At 53.2% G+C, this 26,898-nt stretch overlaps 6 protein-coding genes and 1 non-coding gene across 7 annotated transcripts; 3 read left to right on the top strand and 4 right to left on the bottom strand.

The window, feature by feature from the left end:
* Positions 1 to 3,205: 3,205 nt before the first annotated feature.
* On the top strand, positions 3,206 to 3,295 carry BDP81DRAFT_t187. The gene has a single exon. It is a non-coding gene; the product is annotated as a tRNA-His (tRNA).
* A 979-nt stretch (positions 3,296 to 4,274) lies between these two features.
* On the bottom strand, positions 4,275 to 7,787 carry BDP81DRAFT_394598 (elongation factor Tu GTP binding domain-containing protein; the record flags this gene model as incomplete). Its single annotated transcript, XM_060587981.1, has 5 exons — positions 4,275 to 4,837; positions 5,235 to 5,322; positions 5,377 to 7,520; positions 7,598 to 7,707; positions 7,768 to 7,787. The coding sequence occupies 5 exons, from the start codon at positions 7,785 to 7,787 to the stop codon at positions 4,275 to 4,277; spliced, it is 2,925 nt and encodes a 974-aa protein (XP_060444542.1).
* A 505-nt stretch (positions 7,788 to 8,292) lies between these two features.
* BDP81DRAFT_320609 (acetyl-CoA acetyltransferase) lies at positions 8,293 to 9,702 on the top strand (the record flags this gene model as incomplete). Its single annotated transcript, XM_060584535.1, has 4 exons — positions 8,293 to 8,357; positions 8,431 to 8,480; positions 8,543 to 8,618; positions 8,691 to 9,702. The coding sequence occupies 4 exons, from the start codon at positions 8,293 to 8,295 to the stop codon at positions 9,700 to 9,702; spliced, it is 1,203 nt and encodes a 400-aa protein (XP_060444541.1).
* A 1,272-nt stretch (positions 9,703 to 10,974) lies between these two features.
* On the bottom strand, positions 10,975 to 16,072 carry BDP81DRAFT_461327 (histone deacetylase interacting; the record flags this gene model as incomplete). Its single annotated transcript, XM_060593753.1, has 6 exons — positions 10,975 to 11,538; positions 11,592 to 13,292; positions 13,344 to 14,195; positions 14,272 to 14,902; positions 14,949 to 15,049; positions 15,437 to 16,072. The coding sequence occupies 6 exons, from the start codon at positions 16,070 to 16,072 to the stop codon at positions 10,975 to 10,977; spliced, it is 4,485 nt and encodes a 1,494-aa protein (XP_060444540.1).
* A 1,276-nt stretch (positions 16,073 to 17,348) lies between these two features.
* BDP81DRAFT_394595 (uncharacterized protein) lies at positions 17,349 to 18,190 on the bottom strand (the record flags this gene model as incomplete). The annotated part of the gene is made up of 3 exons (XM_060587980.1): positions 17,349 to 17,381; positions 17,458 to 17,517; positions 17,600 to 18,190. 3 exons carry the CDS (start codon positions 18,188 to 18,190, stop codon positions 17,349 to 17,351), a joined length of 684 nt encoding a protein of 227 aa, XP_060444539.1.
* Positions 18,191 to 21,280: 3,090 nt separating this feature from the next.
* On the top strand, positions 21,281 to 23,401 carry BDP81DRAFT_320770 (flavocytochrome c; the record flags this gene model as incomplete). The annotated part of the gene is made up of 4 exons (XM_060584548.1): positions 21,281 to 21,314; positions 21,426 to 21,494; positions 21,565 to 21,802; positions 21,862 to 23,401. 4 exons carry the CDS (start codon positions 21,281 to 21,283, stop codon positions 23,399 to 23,401), a joined length of 1,881 nt encoding a protein of 626 aa, XP_060444538.1.
* Positions 23,402 to 23,904: 503 nt separating this feature from the next.
* BDP81DRAFT_428720 (S-adenosyl-L-methionine-dependent methyltransferase) lies at positions 23,905 to 25,852 on the bottom strand. The gene is made up of 9 exons (XM_060590452.1): positions 25,654 to 25,852; positions 25,547 to 25,579; positions 25,376 to 25,466; positions 25,276 to 25,317; positions 25,043 to 25,197; positions 24,916 to 24,953; positions 24,704 to 24,841; positions 24,170 to 24,589; positions 23,905 to 24,079 (listed from the first exon to the last, which is right to left on the bottom strand). Exons 1-9 carry the CDS (start codon positions 25,714 to 25,716, stop codon positions 24,022 to 24,024), a joined length of 1,038 nt encoding a protein of 345 aa, XP_060444537.1. The 5' UTR covers positions 25,717 to 25,852; the 3' UTR covers positions 23,905 to 24,021.
* Positions 25,853 to 26,898: the final 1,046 nt, after the last annotated feature.

Below are 26,898 nucleotides of genomic sequence, written 5' to 3'. Positions count from 1 at the left end.
GAGAGTGAGAGTCAGGTCGCCGAATGCTGTGTAAGTTGAAAGGGTCCTCCTCCCCCCCTCCCTTTCCCCCACATGGCTTGAGATGTCACCGTGTCAAGGCATCATCAAAGGATCCGCTTCGTCAGAATTCATCAGCAAAACTTCCACTATCCATCCGTGCGCTAAATTACTTGTTCCCTTCCTTCCTCTTGAACGGATACAGTTGTCCACGCCCCCCTTCCTCCTTGCGTTCGCTCGCGTGGCTCAGAGTTGGGTGATCGAAACTTTACCAGGGGGGAACCGCCGAGCCGTTCGCGACGACCATCGCCGCCGCCGCCGCCAATGGAACTTTACTATCCCCGTATGATACCGGCGGCAATTGGGCAACCACCTCCACACATTTCAAGTTTCCCGGTCTCAATACACTAAGACGACCAAGTACCGGCCGAGATTTTGCCAGTAGCGCGGTGGTGCCGTGGTGTTCCGCAATGCTGCTATGCGACCTCAGTGGGGATTTTAACGGATACCTCTTCAAAAGAGACTCTGAAGGTTCATCCGGGATTTTCCCTTCTGTGTTGTCGAATAAATTAGATTGGGATGTGGGGGGGAAGGAAGAGGGAGGCTCCCATCTTCTGCATGCCTTTTCCTTGGTGTCTTGCTCGGTTGGTTGGTACAGTACCACCGTACGTAGCAGTGGTGGATTGGTGGTATCCGTAGTTTGAAAAACAGCAGGGCTTTAGCACTCTAGCAACAAAATGGTCGTGGGGAGAGAGGTATGGGTAGCGGTGACAAGCTTGACAACGTTCCAGCTCTGTTGTTCTGGTAGTTTGAGAGCTGATCCCCGTCGGCTACAGCCGCTCCAACGGGCGTCCTTCGGTTGTTGACGTGTTGATCATTGAGATGCCAATCTATGTCAATCTTTATCCCGTTCAAGGGGCATCACTAACAGGCTCGCATTCGGGCCTAAGTATGCAGATGTGCTGTATGTGTGTGTGTGTGTGTGTGCCTCTTTTGTTCCTTCCCCCTCCTCCAGAGAAGCCTCGGTGTATTTCTGAAAGCCCGGAATATGGTCGGTGTGTATTGTCGCTTGTTGGTGCCAGGGTCTGCTCCACTGCAAGGTGAGATGGCTGGGGACCTGCAAGAATGGGCTATCCGTATCCGTACTATGGATCCAGATACAACCTGAAGGACCGGGAGACGTCAAGGAGAGGGGAATGGGACGGTGAGCAAGATGGGGCGATGTACGGATACAAACATAGTGATACACTATCTAGGTCTAGCAAGAGGGGGAAGAAGGAAACTCCGCACTCAAATTAGCTACTGTGGTATCCGTTGTAGATAGGCACTTGGAATGCAACGGCGGGGCTGGCTGCGATGGGCCGGCCGAGGGATGGCGAGGTAGCTGTCGAAGAGCTTCGAAGCTCCTCCCCTCCTCTTCCGGGTTCCGGGTTGGTTCGCAGTAAGCTTTTCAGTGGAGGGATTTTCTTTCCAACTGCACCGCCGTTCGACGACCCCCGGTTCGATCGGCGTTCCGTATGGCCGGCCATGACGATTGAGATTTTGGGGCGGGCGGGATTTGGAGGACTCGCTTGTCGGGGAAGTCGGATCGGGGATCCATGTTGTACGGCCTTTGTGTGTTCGGTGTCACGAACGATTTTCCGCTGTATATTTCTATTGGACACTGTAGTGTGGTATGTATTCCAGGCGTGAGGTTTTTTCGAAACTTGGATCTTCAATGTAACTTGGACATTCGGTTCAATGACATTGGGGTAGTGCTGTCTTCCTTGTAACTGTAGTCGACCGGCAGGACAGAGTAGATGCTGTCTTTCTCTGGATCCGTTCGAAAAGGTCTAGCCCGCGCCGATACTTTCCCATATCGAAATCGAAGAAATACCATCGGCCCTTTTTGGAAGGGAAACCTAGTAAACTGGGCAAAGAACTTGTGGGATACCGCTGATCCAAAGTGTCAGAACGATTGAAGAGGATGGTAACTCTGAGATTGTCACATAGGTTTCGTTTTATTTCTGGGGGGGGGGTTTGTCTGGGGGTGGTTGTTTGGTTCTGCGGTGTCGGTATGGGGCTTGTTTCACGACAGTTGGATCTGCCAAGGGCATATTCGCCCCCTCTCGAGATATGTTACGGATGTGAACATCTCCGTGGTGTCAACTCTTGTCATCTCATGTTTGTGGACCACGTTGAGAAATGGTTCAACTGGATTGTCTACACTGGTGGTCATGTGGCCGGAGGTGCAGGATTGTTGCCGAGTTTACGTTCGAGTATGTCTTTCCGTGAGCTAATAGTATTTCATGCCAAGTCAATGATACGTCTTAGGCTCAATAGTCAGCTTCAGCTGGGGAATATCATGCCTCATCACACGTCGAGGCAAAGGATGGCACCTTGAGGGTTTGTTTTATCGAGTACTGTCCATCAATGTTCTCACAGTCACTAATGCATCGCAGATCAAGACTTACCTTGGGGATGGAAAGGTTATCCCATGCTCAAGTGATTGGCAACTCTATTATTGCACAAGAGCAGATATCAAACGAACGTCCTGGGCGGGCTAAGTGTTCTTGGATTGTCTCGAGCGAAAACAAACCTGAAGCGCGCAGGCTATACACAGCCTCGTAGTTACGAGTGTAACATAGATATATGGTCGTGACTTTGCAATATCCTCAACCTTCATGGTTCCGATTCTCTGCCAAGAAAGCCTCATGGTGTGAATCCAAGACGCCGAGAATCTGGACATGAAAGATCGAGCCATTGCTCATGGACCCGATCCAAGATAAACATCAAGACAAGTTCATCGGAAACTTGCCATTCGCTGGGCAATGAGAGCATCAAAATGGCGCAGCCCCAGTCGATGCTGTGCGTCTTGAAGCGAAGAGGGTCAATCCTCGATTATGTGACTGGCCCTGACGCCTTTCTCGCCATTTCCATAAACAAAATGAGAGCAATTGACATGGACAATTTTATACTTGAGATGAGGTTGCCCACACAACGATAACAACTCCTAACTATAATCTAGTTGCTCATCACCCCGGCCAAAAGCAAACTATGAGATACTCGGCAGCTTTGCACTTACAATTTGGTTTGCACCTCTGAAGTCTTCAAACCATGACCCAAACTTCGACGCGAGGGCTTTCCCGCTCCGCGGGCTGGCTAGATGGGCCCCTCCCGGACCGAGAATCGTCAGCAAGGACCCGGTTTCTCCGCGTCCCGAAAATTGGCCCAGATCGTCTAGTTGGTTAGGATGATACGTTGTGGTTCTTCTATACAGCGATCCGTGTTGACGGCGGTTCGAATCCGCCTCTGGGCAATTTCCCTTTTGCATTTTTGCATAATTTGGATGTCCACGTAGAAAGAAATCATCGTGGTCACTTTTGGGTTATTCGGATACGATGGCTGTCTTGCTCAAACGCGTGGGGTTTGTAAACTCACTCTTGGGAGGCAGACTGGGAGAACTTGCATGCATGTCTCAGAAAGAAGCGACTGACTACATGCATGCCCGCAGAACATTGAAAACCTTCCTTGGCAGCGTCCATGATTACTTATACTATTTCAATTTATTGCTGGGGAAAGCTATTCTGAGCACCCGGGCATGAGCGAGTCCTTCAACATGAGATAGATAGATGGACACGGCAAAGCCGCACACATTTTTGCTTTTGTTTTCAATGCGGTCTCGTCCGGCGCCGGACGCCGATCCGAGTCCCTCGTCTTCGGCCACCGGTGCCCGCAAGGTCCCCGAAGGTAGACCACTCCCAGGATGGATAGCATAAGCACGCACTCGAGACGGAATCCCGTTAACTCCCTCCTTCTCCCTCTCACTGTCAAAAGGATACACAGATCGGGGGGATCGAAACACGCCCCCTTCTGCATACACCGTTACGCCCTTCTTCGCCTGGCTGGTCTAGACCCGCGTCTTCAAGCATGGGCACCAGAGCGGGGAACAACACAGTCTACGAAACCAGACACCATCTTTTTTTGAAGATCGAAAAGCGAAAGACGCTCGTTCCCCCATTTTTCTCTGTAGTTCTTGGTATACACGACGGCCCGAGTCCAGGTTGTCTCATGGCCGGTTCATCTATTCGCAGATGCTCACAAACCTCGCTGCCTCATCACATGAGAGCCATTCGCTTTCCATTCTCTGAGCCCTGTTTGGCGACTTGCATGGTCTGCCACTGGCCCACACGCAAGCGCCTGGCTGTATTGTCTCAACAGCCGCATAATTAGAACCGCTGACCTTGTTACATTTCTGCATGCTGCTGCTCCTCCACCACACGCTACTGAATAGCCCCTTAGTCGCCAAGAGCGCCACTCTCCATGAGGCTTTGGTAGAACTCAGGCTCCAGGAAGGTGGCCACGCTCACGTCCTCGCTGAGACCCTTTCTTCTTCTCGTCTTCAGCACAAAGTCTCTCGCCGTGGCTTGTGCGCTCGCCGGCTGCAGCGGCCGCAAAATGACCTCCTTGTCGAGAGGATCACCTGGCACGATGCTCCAGCTGTCAAACGTCAAGCTGACCATAGCCATACCCTTGGTCTTGATGCGCAGGTCCGTCTCGAAGCCAAAGGAATCGATGACGGGAATCAGACCGTTGACGCGGTAGAGAGGCGTACCGGCCACAGGTCCATCCTGGAGGACGTGACCACGGCGCCTAGCCAATGTTGTATAGACCTCTGTTGCCGAGTCCTCAGGGCCAGTCACAGAGACGGAGTACAGAGGCTCCATCAGTCGAGGGGAGGCCATCAGGAACGAAGAGTAGCAGGCCCGCCTGGAAGTGGGGATGATCTGACCGCCTCCCCGGAAGATAGCTTCCGACGCCAACGACACATCCGTGATCCTGAACTTTGTATTTCGAATGGCTGTAGCAAGCAGGTATCGTTAGCGGTTGGTTACCGGTGAGCGAGCAAAGGCTGGGGAATGGCCTGATGTGGGGACTAGATATCTGCCAAGGGCCGTGCCCCCATCCCCGGTCGACCACAGCCCCCTCCTAAAAGGCATGGTTGTTGAATGAGGTCTCGTGCGCAGAAGCAGGTTTTGTTTTGACAGGTTGGGGTAAGATGAGGGGACCATGGTCTCGCTGTAAATGCAAGCCATGCCCAAAAACCCAACCCCAACCCCGGTCCCATGTGTAGGGCCCTCCCGGGAGCTAGTCCCGCCTGGTTGGGGACCAATGGCAGGATAGCAGTAAGGTTCCAAGGACCAGACAACAGACAGGAGGCGGATGCTAACAAGGGGGTAAGGGAAATAAGGACTTACGCTCTTCACACAGGGGCCCTTCTCTAGTTGCCCAGCTGAAGCCTTGGCGGATGGTTTCCTTGACCGTTGTCAAGAGCTTCTTGTCGACCTGCAGTCCTGTTAGTCCATTGCCTAGCTCTCCGAAGGTTGAGGGAGACATTACCTCTGAGGGCAATGTATCGTCCTGTAGGATGTTGGGGCCCATCTCATCGGGACCGAAAGCCCAGATGCTTCTCGCTGCCAGCTTGTCCCATCCATACGTGTCTTCGAAGTATTTGGCTGTCTTGCGAATAGGGTCCTTGATCTTGACCTTGCCTGACTCAATGTCTTCCGAGATGCCCTTGTCCAGCTGCTCGGCAACCATTGTGATCTTGTTCTTCTTGTTCGGCGTGATGGCGTAGCATTTGGTCGCTGACTGCTCAACAACCGTCTCGCAGAAGCGAGTTACGGGATCCGAAATCTTAATCTCCATATCGGCGTACAGACGTCTAAGGTCATGGAGAACACAGTCCATGTACAATTCGCCGGTGCCCAAGACAATGTGCTCTCCCGACTCCTCGACTTTCGTGGTAATGAGCGGATAGCTCTTTTGGATTTTCCGCAGACCGTCAAGCATCTTGGGTAATTCTGACGGGTTGATGGGCTCGACAGCTACCTTGAGTACAGACTCCGTGAAATGTGTGACAGGCTTGAAGATATAAGGATCCTCATCATCTTCAAGCTTCGGCGGGATGAGTGTCGCCGTTTTGACGATGGAGTTGTCGACTCCACCGAGCAGTACGAAATTGCCCGCGGGCACGCCGTCCGTCGGAATGTTGTATCTTGACTCTGCGATGAAGACGTCAGAAATCGTTGCCATAGCCATGTCTTCATCGTCGTCTATCGAGTATCCCTCCCCAAGCACTCGGACTTGCGACCCGGGATGAGCTGTGCCACTCAGTACGCGACCAAATGAGTAAAAGCTCTTGGCGTCTGCGGTGCTGAATAGCTTTGTTACGTGAACTACTAGCGGACCGTCTTGGTTGCAAGCCTTCATGGATTGAGCCAACTTCGTGTCTAGGGGGCCTGTGTAGTACTTTTCCAAGTACCTCTCCGCAGACTGGTCCGGCGAAGGAATGTGGCCCACGATCATGTCGACGAACCCTGTCGAGGGACCAAAGAACTGCTCACAGACCAGTTTCAATAGCACCTTAGCGTCAGCCTTGTACTGAGAAGGCTTCAAGGTGATGCCGAGGCTGCCCAAGACAACCTTCAAATCCTCGGGGGTGTCGCTGATCGTGTGCGTAAAGATCTTGTAGATGGGCTCCAGAACGAAGTTGACAAAGGATCGGCTTGAGCGTGTCTCTAGCGGCTTGCGGGTAAAGTTCCGCTTCTCGGGGTTGAAGTAGATATCGCCCCATAATCTCTTTGCGAAATCCTCGGTGTTGATGCCGCCGTAAGTGTCTGCGTACATCTTTGCGAATGACTGCAGAGTGAAGCACCAACCCATGTCTGTGCAAGCAAAAAGAACATTGCCCTTCTCGGGACTTATCCGTCTTTCCTCGCCCTTGCCCGGGATGGTGTTTTCGATCACCGTGTTGACCTCCTCGATGACATGCTTGAGCTTGAAGTAAGCATCCTTGGGCGGCAGCTTCAGCTCCAAGATGAGGCGATCCATCTTGTTGACAATGAGCGTCAGCGGGATATCCTCCAGAACCGCATGCTTGATGATCTGCTCCGTGTTGACCTGGACGCCCTCCACAACATCGACAACCAAGCAGACTCCGTCAGCTAATCTTAGACTGGCCGCGACCTCATCAACAAAGTTGACGTGTCCGGGGGTATCCAAAATGTTGACCAGGTGAGATTTTCCTTTGGAACTCGGGAGAACCAAGCTCATGGGCGAAGCCTTGATCGATACGCCTCTTTCCCGCTCAACGACGTAGACGTCTGTGTATCTGAGCTGCTCGTCCCTCTTCTTGCCGACCCGACGCTCGAGCCTGTCGGTGATATCGTGGGTCTCCAACACCAGCATATCCATAAACGCCGTCTTGCCGTGGTGAAGATGTCCTGCCAATGCAACATTCCGTATTTGATCGGGGAAGTTCATGAGGTCTGTCATGAAGCTGCGCTCGAAGAACACGGATGGTAGGTCGGCCTCTTCGATGTTGAATTTCTTCTGCTCGACGGGTGCTATGATCGGTTGCGAAAGCAGTTGCTCGTCTTCCTCTCGTACAAGAACTTCGACTTCATCTCCGTATACTTGTTGGGCCGTCGGGTAGTACTGTTTGTCCTCGTGCAGGATGATCGCATTTGATGGGCCGTCATCTGTTCCCTTAGGTTAGTCGAGTCCTATCGGCGCAAGCGCAAATTGTACGTGCCATCAATTTCCATCAATTCTTGACCAGTTGGCGCGGGCGCCTCGCTGGCATCATCGCCATAGACGTAGTCGCCCTCCGCCCCTCGTTCAGACGCCTCTTCAGAGCCGACATCCTCGCCGATGAAGTTACCGAACCTATGGTAATAATGTCAGCCTGACTTTCTTACCAGTCAAACACTGGATTTGTATACTTACTCGTCGTACAGATCATCCATCTTGGCGTCTAGTGGTGCAGCAGATGAACTTTTTGTCGTGGGTTGCTAGAAGCCTGCTGAAATTCTAGTCCACGCGCCGTCGCGTTCCCAGCATGACGGCAGCGCAAAGTTTCTGGCAAGGCTACGTTGTGGCTGAATTGAGTGTGTGGCTGCAAGGCTGAGTGGCTGAAGCTATGTCAATTGGTTGCACGGTCAACGCTAGGGAAGCAGGTACAGTGGAGCTTTCTACAGGGGACCTCCGATAGACAGCTACTGCGCCACAAGGTCCCAGCTGTGGACAGAGCCACCGGAGCGGTGCAGGGTCGGAGCAACCCCACCAAACATCCAAAAAGGCGGCGAGGGGGGGATGAGAAGCAGCTCTTTCTGATTAGTGACACTTTGCCCAACAAAAAACTGTTTACTTCCTTCTCTCTTCACAGTTAAGTAGGAACGGTTCCCGGCTCATCCTTGAAGAAACTCTCCTTCTACTATCCAAACCCAAACGCCCACCACATCCACCTTCAAAATGGCCAACCTTCCCCCCGTCTACATCGTTTCCGCCGCCAGAACCCCCGTTGGTTCATTCTTGGGGTACGAATAAGCTCACTCGACGAATATTATCTTGACTGCTTGATCGAGAAGCTAACGTTCTTTCTTCTGTCAGCTCTTTGTCCAGCTTGAGCGCCACTCAATTGGGAGCTCACGCCATCAAGGGTATGTAAATGTCTTATCAACGGTCCGAAGCGCGGGGCAAGCTAACATTTACCCCTCCACAGCTGCTGTCGAGCGAGTCCCCCAGATCAAGCCCGAGGATGTCGAGGAAGTCTTCTACGGCAATGTCCTGTCCGCCAAGTACGTCTCATACACACACACAAAGATTTATGATCATCCACACAATGTTTACGTATTCTGACCGAAAATCAGCCTCGGCCAGGCCCCCGCCCGCCAATGCGCTCTCGGAGCCGGCCTCTCGCAGGGCGTCGCCGCCACGACCGTCAACAAGGTCTGCGCCTCAGGAATGAAGGCCATCATTCTCGGTGCCCAGACTATCCTCACTGGTAACGCCGACATCGTTGTCGCTGGTGGCACCGAGTCCATGACCAACACCCCTCACTACCTCCCCGTACTCCGCAACGGCGCCAAGTACGGCGACCAGACCCTCGTCGATGGTGTCCTCAAGGACGGTCTTACCGACGCCTATGGCAAGAAGGAGCACATGGGCATGGCTGCTGAGCTCTGCGCCAAGGAGCACGACTTCACCCGTGAGCAACAGGATGAGTACGCCATCAAGACCTACCAGAAGGCCCAGGCTGCCACCGAGGCCGGTGTCTTCTCCAAGGAGATTGCCCCTGTCGAGGTCTCCGGCGGCCGTGGCAAGCCCGCTATTAAGGTCGACCGCGACGATGAGGTCAAGAACCTCAACGTTGACAAGCTCAAGGCTATGCGCCCTGCTTTCATCCCCAACGGCGGCACTGTCACCGCCCCCAACGCCGCCCCCCTCAACGACGGCGCTGCCGCCGTTGTCCTCATGTCCGAGGCCAAGGTCAAGGAGCTCGGCGTCACCCCCATCGCCAAGATCCGCGGATGGGCCGACGCCGCCCGCGAGCCTGAGCGCTTCACCATTGCCCCCGCGCTGGCCATCCCCAAGGCCATTAAGCACGCCGGCCTTACTGAGAAGGATGTCGACTTCTACGAGATCAACGAGGCGTTCTCCGTCGTTGCCCTCGCCAACATTAAGCTCCTGAACCTCGACCCCGAGACCGTCAACGTCTTTGGTGGCGCCGTCGCCATCGGACACCCCCTCGGCGCCTCCGGTGCTCGCATCGTCACCACCCTTTCGACCGTCCTTCGCGAGAAGAAGGCCAAGATTGGTGTTGCCGGTATCTGCAACGGTGGCGGTGGTGCCTCTGCCATTGTCATTGAGAACCTGCAATAGACGGAGACTCGATCACAGCAAAAATTCAAGATTCCCCCTCCCCAAATGTAGATATCTCGGAGCTCCGAAGTTCGTACGGTCCAAATCAAGTAATTGGCAGGACGTGGGGCCGTGGCCCCGTCGAGCGCCCACGTACACACGCGCAGAGTCAGTGGCTTTGCCGCATGTGACGCTGGTGGTTGTGCAGACTGCAGAAGACTTGACGCACAGCACCTTTTTTTTTTCTCGCGTCATGGTACATGGTCCATGGCGGGCTCCAAGACTACTGAAGGAAAAAAAAATCAAAAGAAAAAAAGACAAAAGTATACCACGTTTTAGATATAGCGCAATGGGCGGCCATTGCAGATCTTTTTACCTAATATCACGAATCCGACGACCGCAAACTTCTTCCTACAGAGAGACTAAGATCACAAGTTCCCACTTAGCTGCCGTGATTTGCGTCTTTTTTCTGCGTTTCTCATTCTGCATGCACCGTTCTCGGATAGATCCTGGGAGATTTGACTGATTAGATGATCTGATAAGATCCACACACGTTACATCTTCGGCCCCTCCTAAAAAAGAATCTAGAGAACTGTGGCTGTGTCAAATTCTGTCTTCTGCGGAACTACTTGTAATCACGATGTGAAGGAAGTTCTTGCGGGTTCGTGCATAACGCGGTTAACAGAGCTCTGGGCCCCGCGACATCGGCTCCCGAAGGTGTGGGACTTCCTTTGCGCCCTGATCTCATGAAAGTAGTGGGGGTTTTCGAAGTAACAGACAGGCATGATTCATAGTGTATCGGGTCGAGGATTTTGTTTGCAAGACCTTTTTTATTTTGCGCAACCACAACTAATGTACATCCGCAGGAAAGAAAAGAGTCTGAAAAGGAATCAGTTGCAAAAAGAGGCGTGTCTCACTCTCTCATGATGAGTTGATCCGCGAAAAAGAGAAAGATCCTCTGCCAATCCCCCCCACCCTGCTCCTCTTTCCGCAATCAGGTCGAAAAATTAAAGGGAAAAAAGAAGAAGTCATGTAACGCCGGACCTTTCCCACGCCATTCCCATGCCAGCCCGTCCCAACGATTCTACGCTCGTGGTCAGGGCATCAAGAGAAGACCAAATCCATGTAAAGTTGGGGTAACATGGCAGCCATGCCGCTCTGCACCGCTATGCCGCCTGGTATCTTCGTAATTGTGAACTTTCAGCCTTCGCCCATCTTGTCTCTGATCTCACACGTGTTGCTGTCTTGATTGCGGCGCGCCGCCGCAAACGCTGGTTCCGCTGGATCATCACCTCAATCTGCAGTGTCCATTGCGTCCCTTGCGTCCCCTGCGTCCCCTGCGTCCGAGGCGGGTGCAATGCCATCCTTGAGCCACTTTGACCATCCCTCATTGGACTTTTGGACGTCGGACTGGCTCATGCCCTTCATCCAGGGGCTGTTAAAGACAAACTTCTCGCGGAGCTTCGTATCGCGCTTGTTGCTTGCATTCTTGAGCCTCTCAAGGTGTCGCTCCTGGCCCTCCTTGTCCTTGGGGACATTGTCGTAGACAAAGTACTCAGATGTGCCAGACTTCCACACCATCTTGCTCGAGTTCAGACAAATGCTGATGGAAAGGTCTTCGTCGAATGAGATGGGCTTGGGAATGTGGCTGTCTTCGAACTTTTCGTCGCTAGAAGGAAGATTGCGGGCCAAGACTGTCTTTTGGAGCTTGTGTCGTGGCACACCCTCTGTCGGCTCGACCTGGATGAAGGACGAGATGTAGTATTGCCAGCGATCCTTGGCCTTCATCTCGTCCATGTAGAAGGTAGTGTCTTCACGCTGCAGCCAACGGACAGAGGCTTCTGACTTGAGCGGGAACTGCGAACTATGTTAGCTTCAGTGTAATGGCAGTCATGTTCAGTTAAACTTACCCAACAGATGACAAAAATCTCGCCATCCTTCACGCACTTCTCTGCGTACTTGCGGGCAGCAATCTCTGACTGGTAGTTTGTCTCTTCCTTCTCCCGGCTGTGGAGGTACTGCTGAATGAGATCCGGGGTCTTCTCTTTCGCGTCAGTGCTGCTGCAGGTGAGAGCAAGACGGCAGAGGGTTTTGAGAAGATCCTGGATGGTGTACAGTTTCCAACCGCTCTTAAGGTAATAATGACGCAGAACATCCTGGTACCGGACCTCATCAATGTCGCCGGTGATGTATTCCTCAACAAGCTCAAGCGTCTTCGGCCAGAAGCTCTCAGGGTCATCATGAGGGCCGAAGTAGTTGAGGGTGTTGTCAGCCAAGCCGATATCCTTCGCGGGACGAGGTCGGTTGACGCGGTTAACCTCTTCGACAACACTCTCCTTGCTCTCCTTAACGTCCCTCAGGCGAGTGTAAACCGTCTGGAAAACGTTGAAGAAGACGAATATGGTTTGGTTGCAGAAGAAGTTGTGCCAAGGCCGGGAGAAGAAGCCATCAGCCTTCAGTTCACCGTCGGCGGTTAGGAGGGCATCGTCCCCAGTTGTGACTATCGGCTGCGGGACGATCGGCATCCAGCGGTCGTTAGACACGTCGGGGCCAGTGCCATCCTCGGGAGCATCGGGCATTTCTTCCTCGTTCGCTGACCCAACTTCGGGTGTCGTCTCTTTGCTGCCAGATGCCGCGCTTCCCTCCTTTTGTGCACGCGGCTTAGAGCCGTTGCGGCCAGGGTCAAGCACGCCACGAAGCAAATCGCCCCTTCTTCCAGCACGGCGGCTACGGCCGTTGGTTAGTTCGGTGGGGACAGTCTCTTCAGTCTCATCCTCTTCCGAAACATCCTGCAGCCTCGGCAGACGACCCTCCAATTCTTCCTCGGGAATATCAAAGAATGCTGGGATGAATGTCTCGAAGAAGTCGGCAATGCGCTCCTTCTCTGGTACACTATGCTGGCCGCTGCTGACAGTGTAGAGCATCGTCAGACGAAGCAGCTCGACGACAACCTTTTTGTCGTTGAAGTCCCAAACCAACTGATGACGTGGGGCTTTGCCCTTCAAGCTGCGCTGGCGCCTCTGCTCCTCGGCCTTCGTCTTGATGACGTCGACCAGGTGTTTGGCTGAGAGGTTCCTCTTATCGGTCTGCTTGACAAGAATGCCCATGTGGTCGAGACTCTTGAGGTGCATGTGCTCAACCTGAGCATGCCACACCTTCTCCCACTCGCGCTGCGAAAAGCGCCATTCCTCGTCCTTTTGCTTCATCCTGGTCAACACAATCGGGACCACATTCAGCGGGTTATTGAACAAGTCGTTGACGACTTCGGGGCCCTTTTCGCCATAAATCTTCTTGCAGACGCGCTTGAAGACCGATGTGCTGTGTCCAGCCAAGGCCTGCGGCATCTGGAAGTGCTCTCTCTCCAAAGGCGACATGACACTGATTTGCTGGGCGACAGGCTCCAAAAGCTGGATACACTTGAGATTTGCCTCGATGTTGAAGTCGTAGTCGTGGCGTTCTTCCTCGATTCGATGCAATCCTTCTTCGAAACCATTCTTACGGTGAGCGACGAAACCGGAATCTTCGGAGGCCCAGGTCGGATGAGACGCCCAGTCGTCATTCAGCACGGAATTGCAGAGTTCATCGCGGCCGCTGCAAGGCTTGAGGCGCTCCTGCTCAATGGTTAGCGAGTGCAAATGGGGAAAAAAGCCAGGGTGACATACCCTCTTGGGAAGAAGACGATAACTAGGCCCATAGCCTCGGCAGTTGCTCAACGACACTTTACCGCTAGGAGGCGCGGGTCTGTTATCGACAATTTCATCATGCGGCTCGTACTTTAGGAACGCCTTCCAGAAACCCAACAACTCAGGGTTTGCGGCGAAGAAGACGCTGCCCTTCTGAAACACTGTGTTGCGGTCGATGATGGATTGACTGAATAAGTTGCAGATTTTGAGGAATTCGTTGAATGATGTCTTGTTGCTCAAGTATTTCTTGACCTTCTCGAAGAAAGCGATCTCGTCAGAGTTCGAGGTGGTTGACGCGGGAGGTCCCAGAGGCTCTGGCAATATCGGCGTCAGCGTCGGCTCGACCGCGGGGGCATCTGAAGCCAGCGCCTTGTTGTGAGACAGCTTGGTTCGCTTGTTGTTGGCGACCGCAGGAGGGAGAGCGCCAGGAGCAGCTCGGCTGGCTGAGACCGCAGCTTCCACGATAGGCGGCGCAGGAACGGGCGTCTGCTTGTCATTTCTAGGTCGCTTCTTGTTGGTCTCCTTGGAAGCGCTTGGAGGGGCAAAGCTCCCCAAGGGAGGCATCTTCTGGCCGCTCATAGTCGGCTGAGGTGTCTGGTTCGGGCCAGGGCCAGGCGGAAGCTCATCCCCAGGCCGTCCGGGTGTTCCCTTTCCTCCTTGTCCAGCAGACTCGGGTAAGAACTGCTTGAAATCTTCAAGCAGATCAGGTGCAGTGTGAAACAAGGTTGTGACCTGGGCGTACACGTCCTGAATCGGTTTTTGTTCGCGCTGATAAGTCTGGAGAATTTCAAGGAATTGTTTGTAAATCTCAGGCTTATCCTGAAAGCGGTTCTGCGGCGTGGTTAGTGCGCGAGGCCTCAGCATGAGGGGGATTATGGAAAGAAAAGAAAAATTCAGTTAGACTGACCTTGATTTTGTTCACGTAGCTGATGGCATGGTTGAACTCTACCGGCCCACGGCGCTCGAGGTTTGCCTGCTGTTGCTGCTGGTTGGTGGCGCCGTTCAGATTTGCGGGTCCCGTTACCGGAGTAGGGGTCTGCGCATTGCGAGGAGGTTGCTGCGCGTTGTTCGCGTGGGCAGCGCCTTGCGCCGGAGGACCACGCTGCTGATTACCACCAGGACCCTCAAAAGGCGCGACGTGACCTTGGTTCATAAACGCAGGCGCACTGAAGTTCGCCTCAGGGCTTTCGATGCTGTGTTGTGGTTGCTGGGGCGGCGGTTGTTGTTGTTGCTGCTGCTGCTGCTGCTGCTGCTGCTGCTGCTGAGGCTGTTGTTGCTGCCAATTATTTCCGCGCTGGGGAAAGAGCGGCTGGGAAGCACCATTAGGATGTGGGTGGCCTTCGACCTGGGTTCCTCTGCCGGCAATGGACTGAACAGTTGTGCCCATAGGGGTGGTGACCCTGATGGTGTTAGGATCGTTGCCGGCGCCGCATTCAATCCGGTATCCTGGTGGCAGGAAGGTATTGAAGCCCTGAATTAGGTTCGGATGACCGGCGAAAAGCTCCGAGACGCGGTTGATGACCCCGGGAGTGTCAATGCTGCTTTGGTCAGTTGTGTCACCTGAACAACGGATCAATCACATACGCCTGGCTTTTGAAGTCTTTCATAATATCGAGGAACCGATTGTACACGTCTGGCTGGTCGTGGAACTGCACCTTGACCTGGTCAAGATACGTCAAGGCATCCTACCATTCATAGTTAGCTCTGGCCGACGACAAATAAAACATTGACCCTAAATCAAGCTTTACTTGAACCATGATGGGCGTATCCATGACCGCGGTTGCATTTGTTTTGCAGGCTACAGGGAGAAGAATGTGATGCGCATGGTTCTGGAGGGGAACTGGGTAGATGGAAAGATGATGAAGACGAGGCGCAAATGGACGTAGCGAGATGGAAGGACGGAATATGCACGCGGGGCGGCACTGCATCCTGCCTGGGCAACATGCGCCGTATCGGCGCACCAGCCCACATCGGTTTCCACTTTGGATGCGTCCAGCCACAGGCAAGAGCATCGGCAAAGGGTCGCCTCCTTCTTCATCTGGCAAGTTTACAAATGACATATTTCAACTTACGTTCAAGATGGGTTGTTGGCCTTGGGCAATGCCACCTTGGCCTTGCTGACCAGGCGGCCCTTGACTTTGACCGCCAGCGGCGCCGGGAGCAGCGCCGCCACTATTTCCACCACTGCCACCGAACGGAGGCCCTTGTTGCATCGGAGGTTGGCCCTCGCGCTGCTGCAGCGGTCCTCCGAAAACAGGTGGACCACCGCTGGCAGCGCCTAGGGAATTACTGGGGGGGACGGTCGTGTGCGGGATCGGCGCGAACATCTGGTGTTGGGTATTTGGGTTGTTGGGGCCCCCGTGCGGCGGAGGTCTACTGTTGTCGGGTTGAAGGGGGCCGCCGAAATTCGCGCCAGGCCCCGAGGGGGCGCCGAGTGGCATGGGAGGCCCTGACGAGCCTGAGCCGTGGTTCGCGAGCAGGCCGCCCGGGCTGTGGATTGCGCCCATCGCGCGAGATGCGACGGGCTGGTGTATGGGAATAGAGCCAGCATTGCTGTGATGGGGAGGGCCGGGGGGGTAGCCGTCTCGGCGACGTCTCTCGGCTTGTTCTTGTTCGCGTCGTTCCATTTCTTCGTCTTGGAGGCGACGACGATTTTCGGCCTCGCGCTCGTAGGCCTCCACCTCTTCAGCGGGTTTCCCGCTCATCATCCTGAGATCGATCGTCCACTTCCACTCGAATGTTAGCGACGCGTTGGCATAGAGGGAGGGTAGAGAGGAGGTAAGGTAGAGAGGGGTTGTCCTCAGTTGCGCCCTGAAGAGTCTGAGGGGGGTGGCTGGACTCTGCAACCGCGCAAGCTTTGCGTCGCTCGCCAGTCCTCTGCGGCCGGGGATCGTGTCGAAATCGAAGACACTTACAGACTGATGCTACCAATGGTATGATGTCTACATGGGGATTCAACGTCTTATCTCAGATTACAGTATCGTAGATCTACGAGGACGTCACGTAGCGAAAATTCGTAGTGGTCTCCAAGCTTGGAAGCTGCTGCTCAAACCCCTTCGCGGCTGATTGGAATGAAGGCCCCGGGCGCGGAAGAAGCCGCACATCACGTGGAGATAACAGCCTTATCTAATTTGATCCACTTTATATATCCGAATGGGGAAATGTAGTCTTTCCTCATCCCATGTTGCACCCGACAGGTTATTGTTAAGGTACTTTTATAAAACTTGACAATGTGAGGATCTTCCTTGCGCTCTGGCGGTCAATTTCGCCCAGTTTGACCGTTTATTTGTTGTACGGTTGGGTATCTGGTTGGCTACGCTATTACGCCTCTGCTGAACATGACGAACTGATGCCCTTACTTGAAGTGGATGGCTCAACTGATACGGCGTCTAAGTTTTCGAGTCACTGTATGGACGGGCAGAAAGGTGTTGAGCTAAGACAGGTTCGCAAAGTCATTTATTTAGTTGCCAAAAAATAAAACCATTAAGAGCTCTTTTCACATTCAGGACGTCAAGTTTCTCTTACACGCAGCATTAGTTCTAATCGGTTCTAAATTCGTGTCTCCACTATGTCGAGAAGATAGAGATATTATTCGTCTTATATTCTACTATGCTGTCTAGGTATTCGTTTACTCTTTCTTCATCGTCGATCGTCCATTCATCTATCTATCAATCCACGCTTCAATCATCATTCAATAAAAGTAAGAACAGAAGAACACAAAAGCAAAACCCAAAAGCTAGGCCTGACGGTGGGCCTACGAAAATCACTAGACGACTCATACTCCCTAGTCCTCAGGCGTAACGATACCAGTGAGTTTTTATGAGACTTGAAGTCGTGAACCTGGGGAGCGGGGCGATTCGAACGAGAACATTCCCCGCCACGTCATGGGCCGTGGTAATGATATCAAACAAATGTGTATCCTATAGAGGGTATCGAGGCGGCCATTCCAGCAGGCCCTCGCTCTTGGCTCAAGGAAAGGTCTCGCTAGGCATAGTTCCGCACCTCTTTGATAATCCACTATTTGCAATGTTAGGCGCATATGGTCTAGGAAGGTAAAACAAAACGGGCCGTGAGCAAGATTGGGATCACATACCACTTCGCCATTGGCAACAGTACTCGCTACGCTTACAACCTCGATATTGCCAGGCTGAATCTGTAACATTTGTAAGTTTCCCATATCCTAACAATACCAAGAAAAATGAAAAGGAGGAAAGAACAGTGTGGGTTCTGCTTACAAACTTTGCACCGTCCTTGGTCTCCCACCACACATCCCTATCATCACCAATCGTCTTGGCCTTTGTATTCTCCGGCCACGGACTCAAGCCAACCATGTGCGCCTCGACAAACCGCTGAATATTTCTCTGCGCCTTATCCCTGCCGTCGTCGCCCTCGTAGGCGTCCGCACCGAGCTGCTGGTAATCCCTCGGATCCTCCCACGGCTTCCGCGGCAGCCTCTCGACGGCCGAGTTGAGGGGCGCCAGCACAGTGGTGTTGCGCTCTTGGTCGTCGAGGCGGCGCGAGGCGGATTCGATGTCGCGCGTGAAGCCGGCGAAGACGTTGATGCTCCGGTCACGGCCCATGACGTCCGAGAGCCTCACGCCGTCTTGGCCGCCCGTGGGTGGCCCGCCGGTGGACGGGGCGGAGGGGGGGTCTGACGGCGGTGGTGGCATGGCTGGGCCGGGGGCGGGGTCTACTGCGATGGGTTTCTGGCGGAAGAAGCGGGGTGCGTATCCGTTGAGGCCGGAGCGTTCGACGGGGAGGGATCTGAGCTGGGCCGTTACTACGGTGCAGGACAAGAGAAGTATTATGGCGGTGGGCCGTCTCATTGTGCTTCTGGCTCTGCGGAATGGGGAATTTTTGTGTGTCGAACTTGAAGATTCCCGCGGGCGCATTCCACGAACGCAGCGATGCAGTACACTCATAGCGCGCGTCACTGGATTTTCCCCACGGGACCAGATCTTTTGGAAATGTAAGGGCGGCGATTGGTTGCGTGATGAGATGACATCATCCATGCTCCGATCCTGCGCAGGACAGCGGTGCTCTCCGGTAGCAGGTAGGTACGGAATGGTACCTGCCACTTGCTGCAAGACACCGCCAAAAGGGCACAAGAAGCGCAGATTGGGCAATCGATTCACATGAGGCAAGAAACAAACTGCTTCCTTGCTTCCTTGCCGAAGATGCCTTCACGATGCTGCAGCGAGCTCAACCTTTATTTCCTGCATTCCCGATGGACGAGCGCACTCGCCGAGATACACCGAAGACAGCTGCAAACGTGTCTACCTATCCGTACTCCGTACTGCACTCCGTATTCTCTGGGACCCCGGAGCCTTTTCTGTCTCACAGAACAGAGCGATTGCGGAGACGGGCAGCCGTTCCCCACACTTTTCTCAATCCGCGGGTTTCTTTCTGGCGCAGGTGAGTGATCAGTAATAAGGTGAGGATGCGCGAGAGGGCAGTCGGGAATTATTGCTGCATTTGAACGAAGCAGACTGGCTGAGAAAACCCTATGCATCAACAGCCAGCGACAAGAAAGCTATGCAAGGCCACCACCATTGTAGTAATAGTTTGGTTTTGATAACCTCAGGAATCAAAAAAGCTTCTCATGAATCATGGGAGGTTGAAATGAAACCAACTCGACGGGATAGGTGGCAAGTTCTGGGGTGGTTTTTGTTACGGTCAAAGAAGTTGAGCACCTGACGCATCTGGGCTTTTGCACCGTCCTGTTGCTGTTCCCCAAGATGCCCCCTTTCACATGCGAAAGATGTGCACCGTAGTCCGTACGGCTTGGATGCCTGGGTTCCCCAGAGCAGACCAGAACCAGTCAGCCCAGCCTCCAAGCACGACTCCAAAAAAGAGTCCCGGCCGTGCACAGTAGACCGGAAATGGCCTGTGAGAAGGGGAACTTGTACTGTGTATTCGACTATTCGTACGAGTGCGGAGGAACAGCAGAGGGCGGCAACGAAAAAGAGGGGACGGCAATGCAAGTAGATCCTCGGTCAGGTGCTAAAAGTTCCGGACTGGGCAATCATCTGACCTGCACCTCTTGTGTGGGGGATAGGTGAGGGGGGTTAGTGAGACTTACCTTACACGACTTTAGTACCTGTGGTGGCTATGCCTCTCTTGCTCGTAGCTTCGCTCGTGAAGATTCGACGGTGCTCGACCAGCCGCAGCTTCGATGCAGCCGCACAGTCTGGAGGGGCTGGAGAAGGGTTTTAGAACGCGTCCCATGGGTATGGGCTCGCAGACGGGTTTATGCCCGTGAAGATGTCGATTACCCGTTCACCTTGTTGACACGAGGCATGTGGTAGGCCTCGCCCACGCACCCACGATTGTGGGGGCGGGAAGGCGACGCCAGACTCGCCAATTTGCTGTTAGAGATTTGACGGCAGACATTTAGTTTGGTAGCCTCTGCCTCTCAGACGGGTACCGGTAGACAGGCGGTTCGAGGTCAGTCAGCTGCATGAGCTCGAGCACGAGGGTATGCCCGTGACCTTGGGATGCACCTTGCGTGCTAGTGGTAAAGTGAGCGGTCTTCACATGTCAGAGGCAAACGATGGACGGCTCGAAAAAAGTCCTGAAACTGTCACAAAATTTCTTCATAGCCTTTTCTGCGGCAGCTTACTCCCACAAATTTGACTCGTGAAAGTGCACTACCTAACTCCATACACAGTTGGAGCTAAGGCCCGGCGCAGGCGTGGCAGGTGAACCGGTCTGTCATCCCTTCTCGAGAGAGAGCCTCAAGTGCATCTCTTGGAGTTTTGGGTCGAACGGCTTCAACATGTCTAATGCCCCCTCTTCCGTTGGTCAGTTCGGTAAGGTATACGGAGTGTATCCGTAGAGGTACCTCAGTCAGTAATAGACGGGGACGGGGGGGAACTTTAGCAGCCAGACGGGGAATTCGAGACTTTTAGAACATCCCCCACAGTTTCCCCCAGTTTTGCACGTCGCGGTCCACCACCGAGGGAAGCGAACGCGGGTCCAGTCTCGGCCAGAATTACTGCGAGCAGCCAACAAGTGTATGGGGTCTCTTCATGCCAGAGGAGCAGTTCAGTTGCAATAACCTCCGCAGACCGGACGCAATTGCCTGTTCGTGGTAGACACGATATAGAGGAAACCTTTCTCATGATGCGCAATTGGGGAAATAAACTGCACGTGTAGAAAACACTCAATTGAGAATCTCTCTCTCTTGTCGGTCTCGGCTTCCCCACACCTCTAAGGGAAAGAAAAAAAAGTGTCCCATTGTTTCTTTGTATCCCTCGGACCACTGCCACCGCTTGACCAAAAGGCTCATTCTTACTGGTACGTTCATCAAGTCCCCCCCGTTTAGTGACGCCAATCCTCCTCACCCCAGGCCCCAGACCGTCCCTTTCCCCGACCCCCAATTCTGAGTCTCTGACCCAAACTCGGCCCAAAACCCACTAGCACCGCGGGCAAGCCCAGCCGTGGACTCGTGTGTGCGGCGTGCCATGGAAGTCCCCAGTGCGAAGTTGCACCCCCTGCTTTCTGCTTTTCCCACCGGCGCTTCGACCTCGGCTCACGAATCGCCGTGTCAGCGACGCTCTCTCTGCCACTCTGCCACTCTCCCGTCTGCGCGCACCACCTCACGCAACCAGACGAGTCGTCTCCGTACCACTGTATCCCGTACCGTCCCATACGGTATACCCCCCCAGGTCCCTTGCGGATACCACCACCTGCACCTGCCTTCGGCCCCAGACCCGCGTCGTCCTTGTGCCTTTGTTCCCCATCTTCCCTCGGCGTAGCAACGAGACGAAAGGCACCGCTCCTCTTCTCGTTTTGTTCTTAAACCTCTCCATCCAAATTCTCTTCCTCCCCCACCAACTTTCCCTTTCCCCATCTTGTTTGTTTGTTCTCCATCCTGTCCTTTGGAGCGCATCAATACCATCACATCAATCAAAATGGCACCCAGAGTTATCGTCGTTGGCGGTGGTCGTAAGTTACCTCTACACTTCTTGCTCCCGCCTCTCTCAGTCTTACCACTCTCTCTGCCGCGGCCAATGTCGGCCTCGTCTTACCCGCTCACATGCTAATCCGTACTGCCAGTGTCCGGCTTGAGTGCCGCGCACACCATCTACCTCGCAGGAGGCAACGTTGTCGTTCTCGACAAGCAGGGTAAGTCTAATACACCCATTACTCCCAAATTCCCTTTGGCTGTCGCAAAGCTCACGCTCGTATCACATAGGCTTCTTCGGAGGCAACTCCACAAAGGCCACCTCTGGCATCAACGGTGCCTTGACGAGGACACAGGTCGACACCGGAATCGCCGACAGCGTCAAGCAATTCTATGATGATACCCTCAAGTCTGCCCGTGACAAGGCCCGTCCCGACCTCATCAAGGTCCTCACCTACAAGTCCGCTGCTGCCGTCGAATGGCTTCAGGATGTCTTCAACCTGGACCTTACTCTCGTTTCGCGGTTAGGGTACGTCAATTGCAAACCTATCATGCCATATACCATCAAGAGTCTAACAAATCACACAGAGGTCACTCCCAGCCCCGTACCCACCGTGGTCACGATGCCAAGTTCCCCGGTATGGCCATCACCTATGCCCTCATGCAGAGACTCGAGGAGCTCGCCGAGACCGAGCCCGAGCGTGTCGAGATCATCAAGAAGGCCCGCGTTACCGGCCTGAACAAGGACGGCAACACCATCACCGGTGTTTCATACGAGTTCAATGGCGAGGAGCAAAAGGTTGACGGCCCTGTCATTCTTGCCACTGGTGGTTACGCTGCCGACTTTGGCGAAACCTCCCTCCTCAAGAAGCACCGTCCCGATACCTTCGGCCTCGCCACCACCAACGGCACCCACGCCACTGGTGACGGTCAGAAGATGGTCATGGCCATCGGCGGTAACGGTATCGACATGGACAAGGTCCAGGTCCACCCTACTGGTCTGGTCGACCCCAAGGACCCCGGCTCCAAGTGGAAGTTCTTGGCTGCTGAGGCCCTCCGTGGTGAGGGTGGTCTCCTCCTCAATGCCGACGGTGACCGGTTCTGCGACGAGCTGGGCCACCGTGACTACGTCTCCGGCATGATGTGGAAGGAGAAGGACAACAACAAGTTTCCCATCAGACTCATCCTTAACTCCAAGGCCTCCAAGGTCCTTGACTTCCATACTCGCCATTACTCTGGCCGTGGTCTGATGAAGAAGATGACCGGTGCTGAGTTGGCCAAGGAGATTGGCTGCTCCCCCGACCACCTCCAGAAGACCTTCACCACCTACAACTCCATTGCCGATGGCAAGCAGAAGGACCCTTGGGGCAAGAAGTTTTTCCACAATTTCCCCGTTGACATCAACGACGACTTCCACGTCGCCTTGATGGAGCCTGTTCTTCACTTCACCATGGGTGGTATCGAGATCAACGACAAGGCCCAGGTCTTGAACACCGAACAGAAGCCCTTCGATGGTCTGTTCGCCTGCGGTGAGCTTGCCGGTGGTGTTCACGGTGCCAACCGTCTTGGTGGTTCTTCCCTGCTTGGCTGTGTCGTCTACGGCCGTGTCGCCGGTGACACCGCCAGCAACTACCTCTTCCAACAGGCCCTTAACGGCGCAGGGGGTGCCGCCTCCCGTCTCGGCCAGATCTCTCTGCACCTGGACCCCGCCCAGCCTGGTCGTGTCACAATCGACTGGAACAACGGCGGTGGCTCCGGTGGCCAGGGTATCCCTGCCCAGCAGACCACATCAGCCGCCGGCCCCACGCCCGAGAAGGCGGACGGCCAGAAGGCCTCCAAGCCCAACAACCCCAAGGAGTTCACAGTTCCTGAGAAGGAGTTCTCCATGGAGGAGGTCGCCAAGCACAACACCAAGGAGGACCTGTGGGTCGTCGTCAAGGGTGTGGTGATGGACCTCTCCAACTGGCTCGAGGAGCACCCCGGTGGACCCCAGGCCATTATGAACTTCATGGGCCGTGATGCCACCGAGGAGTTTGAGATGCTGCACGACGACGAGGTTATCCCCAAGTACGCACCACAGCAGGTGATTGGCCGCGTCAAGGGCCAGACGCCGAGTTTGGAGCTGTAAATTTTGAGACGATCACCTACGACGAGCGCACGACGGAATCTTGGCTTTGGGTAAAACAGTGATAACCGGAGTAATGGGTGCGCATTGGCGCGCTTTTTTGAATTTGGGCATTTTTCTCACATCTTGGGAATGTATTCATAGATACATGTTGTAGTCTCTTGGATTCAATGGAACTCCAAACTTCCTGTTCACTTGATTGACTTGACTTATTCGCCATGAGATACATGTGACTGTGACTTGCTCTACTGACTATGCCTGACAGATTACTTAGTTACTCGTATACTGACTGCCCTCAATGTCGTCCCATGGGTTAAAGCTAAAAGCCGACTAAAATCTCGACCAGCGGGAGAGAGTAAGTGGCCTAGCCAAAATAAGACGACAACTTTACATCACCCCTACGCTCTTTGCATTTCAATGGTGTCTCTGGACCTTTGCGATTCCTAATCTACACATTTCAGAATCTTGGCAGTGCACTATTACGGGATACCGGACGACGACAACGGTAAAAGCAGAATTCACACCTGTATTGATTATTACTATGTTTCTTCATATGAACAACACCCAGCTGACTACACAACCACTTGATGTAGACGCGTCAGACCCATCGCACCTCCCTTCTCTCAAGATGTCTCTTCCGTCTCCTCTTCCTTGAGCGGCTTTCTCGCATGAATGACATACCTACATTATCCATCAGCACAGTACAAAAGTCGGTGTTGTGGGGGGAGGCGGAATTCTGAAGAAGAAGAAGAAGAAGAAAAATAGACTTACACGGGATTATACGCATGTATACCCCTATCCTTCAACTCCCTCCTCACACTAATCAAAAAGACATTCACCTCCTCTTTAGTCCACTCGAGCGCCCTCGTAAAAGGCGCCATGCTGAACCCTTCGAGCCCTTCCATCCAGTTCTCGAGACACCAGATGCCGAGCTCTCTGTAGTGGGGATCCTTTGGCCACGAGTTGATGGGCCACTTGAACTTGTGGATCGACACGTCTCGGAAGCCGACTTCTTCGAGGAGGGGCTTGAGACCGGGGCAGTCGATGTAAGGGCGGCCAAACATGTTGCAGGCCTCCTCGAGCTTGTCGACCCACTCGAGGAGGGGGCTGTCGGGTTTGAGGGTGCCGTCGTCGCACTCGGGGCGCATGTGGCCTTCTTGGAGCTCGAGGTAGCCGCCTGGTTCGAGGTTACTGTGGGAGTTTGGGAGTGTGGTCAGTTTTTTCTGGCGTCAGGGGTGGGAGGATGAGACGGGTCTGCGGAAAGATGTTTCTCTCTCTCTCTCTCTCTCTCTCTTTCTTTCTTACTCGTATGATTGTTGGAAGAATTTGTTCCAGTCCGAGATGCTTGAGGTCATGATGCGCGTGTGGATGTAGTCAAACTTTTTGCTGTACGTCCACGGTTCCTCGACGTCATCGACCTCGAACTTGACGTTTGGCGGAACGCTGAAGTTGAAGGGTGTGTCAGTGGAGGCGCTTATGCGAGGTAGTAGTAAGTAGTTGAAGGGTGAAAACCGTACAACGCTGTTGGAGTCGGAGAAAGGTCGATCCCAAGAACCTAAAGCACGAAAGATTAGCCCCTTGATTCGCGTTTTCTCATCGAGATAATGTTCCAAGGGGGGGGGAAGCAAGGCAATCGTTAGTCACCTCGGCATCGGGATGCTCATCGCCGAATTCGATACACCAGAGCCCGGTACCGGTGCCAACGTCCAGAACGCGCTTGACTTTGGACTCGAGCTGGGCGGGCGGGGCGAGACCGAGCTTGTAGTTCAGCGTGAGGAGGAAAATGTTGTGTTGTAGGTCTGAAAGAGTCTTATAAGCCTTATTGGGGCCAAAGGAGCACGGTAAGAAGTAAGATGCGCGATAGCGAGAACTCTTACCTAGCCGGTCATTCTCCTTTTCATCGTTAGGGTAAACGTATTCTTTAAGCCATGTTAGTACCAGGAAGGTGGGACGAATCATGGAGAGGAAAGTCCTTACGGCCATCTTTGTAACGGTGGTAGGTTCTGCCGTTCTCGATGCGATGGTTCATGATTGAGCTTGCCAAACTTGTGCTGGAAGACGCGATGCTCTACGCGCGGTTAGCAATGTAAGACTCAGAGAAAAGACTTCTCGTGATTCTCGCATTGTCAGTGAGAGGGTGGTACTTACAGTCGCTCGGTCCGAGGAGCTTTCATCACCGCTCTGAAATCAGTGGTCAGCAACTCTGATAAAAACAAAGTGAAGCAGACAGGTCCTGGGTAAGAAGAATTGCTCACAAAGTCTTCGTCGGCCACAATGACCGGACCATCGTCGACAGGCTGCTGCTGATCGTTACACATGGTCGCCGAAATCACTCAAAGTGGAAGATTTTTATACTGCAGTCGTTGTAATGAGACAACAAAGGACAGAGGGACAACAAAAACAAGAGCGGGGGAATGCGACATGAAGAACCTCTACTCTACTGGCCAAACTCCCCCAACTGTTTATCATCTCTCAAGTGGAACGAGCCATGTTTTGTTTGCATAACCCCTCTTTCTTGCCCGGTTGGAGACCGCATCATGCACGTTGGTGGCAAGCGGATTGTGTTGGTGGAGACATGTGTGCCCTTTCCGAGTTCCCAACAACAAGAGTCCGCGAGCGTATTAGGAAACTACCAACTTGTCCCGAGGTACGTTGGAAAGGAGCAATCTTTGACGGGGTCGGACTTTTCTCCAGGAATGGCTAAAGGGCCCTTCGTCACCGTCGCGATCCTGAGCCAGATAGGCGGCGAATAAACACTGCTTGCTGGCATGGGGAGGTAACATGATATGGATTTGGTCTATAAAGAGAAGGAGGAGAATTCGCACCTTTTTTGGGTTTTGCTGGAGATAAACCAGCCTCAATTCCTTCCTATGCTTGGAAGTTTCAATCCCTGGGCAGATGGCCGGATCCAATATCATTGAGCCCGGTTTGTCGTTGTCGTCGGCGCTGGCGATCAGCGAGTATCTTTCGGATCAAAGACCGATTCCCTCACATTAAATTTCCCAGATCCTGCCAAATCCTTACCAAACGCTTATAAAAGAGGACGGGACGAGTAAATTTCCAGCCGCTGAATCTTCAAACTTTCCAACATGACCTCCAGTCTTTTGTTTCGATTAACGAAACGGACAAGTTCCCTAGAGAGGTTTAAAGAAAAGCTATAATTTAGCTAAATATATTTATTAATAAAAAGATAGAGTAAGAAAATAACGATATATTATATATTATTCTTTATCCCGTTAGCTTCTTTTTTATTGAGATATTTTAAATTTAAATAATAAAGCCCTTAAAAGAACCGTTTTATTACCTAGGAACCTCTAGTCTCGTATAATATCACTAATAATAAACGGACAAATCTATAATTTATCTTTGTAGTTTTATTAAAATAGATAATGTAGGGGCTATATAAATAAGACTATTTAACAATGTAAAGGCGATAGCAAGTTCATTTTATTTCCTTATATACAAGCCACCATCATTGCCATTCGGATGAAGACAAGACA

Source organism: Colletotrichum phormii, assembly GCF_030913505.1.
Source record: "Colletotrichum phormii strain CBS 102054 chromosome Unknown BDP81scaffold_11, whole genome shotgun sequence".
Lineage (NCBI taxonomy): Eukaryota > Fungi > Ascomycota > Sordariomycetes > Glomerellales > Glomerellaceae > Colletotrichum > Colletotrichum phormii.
The sequence above is the reverse complement of the archived record's forward strand: the minus strand, read 5'-3'. Positions and strand labels throughout refer to the sequence as shown.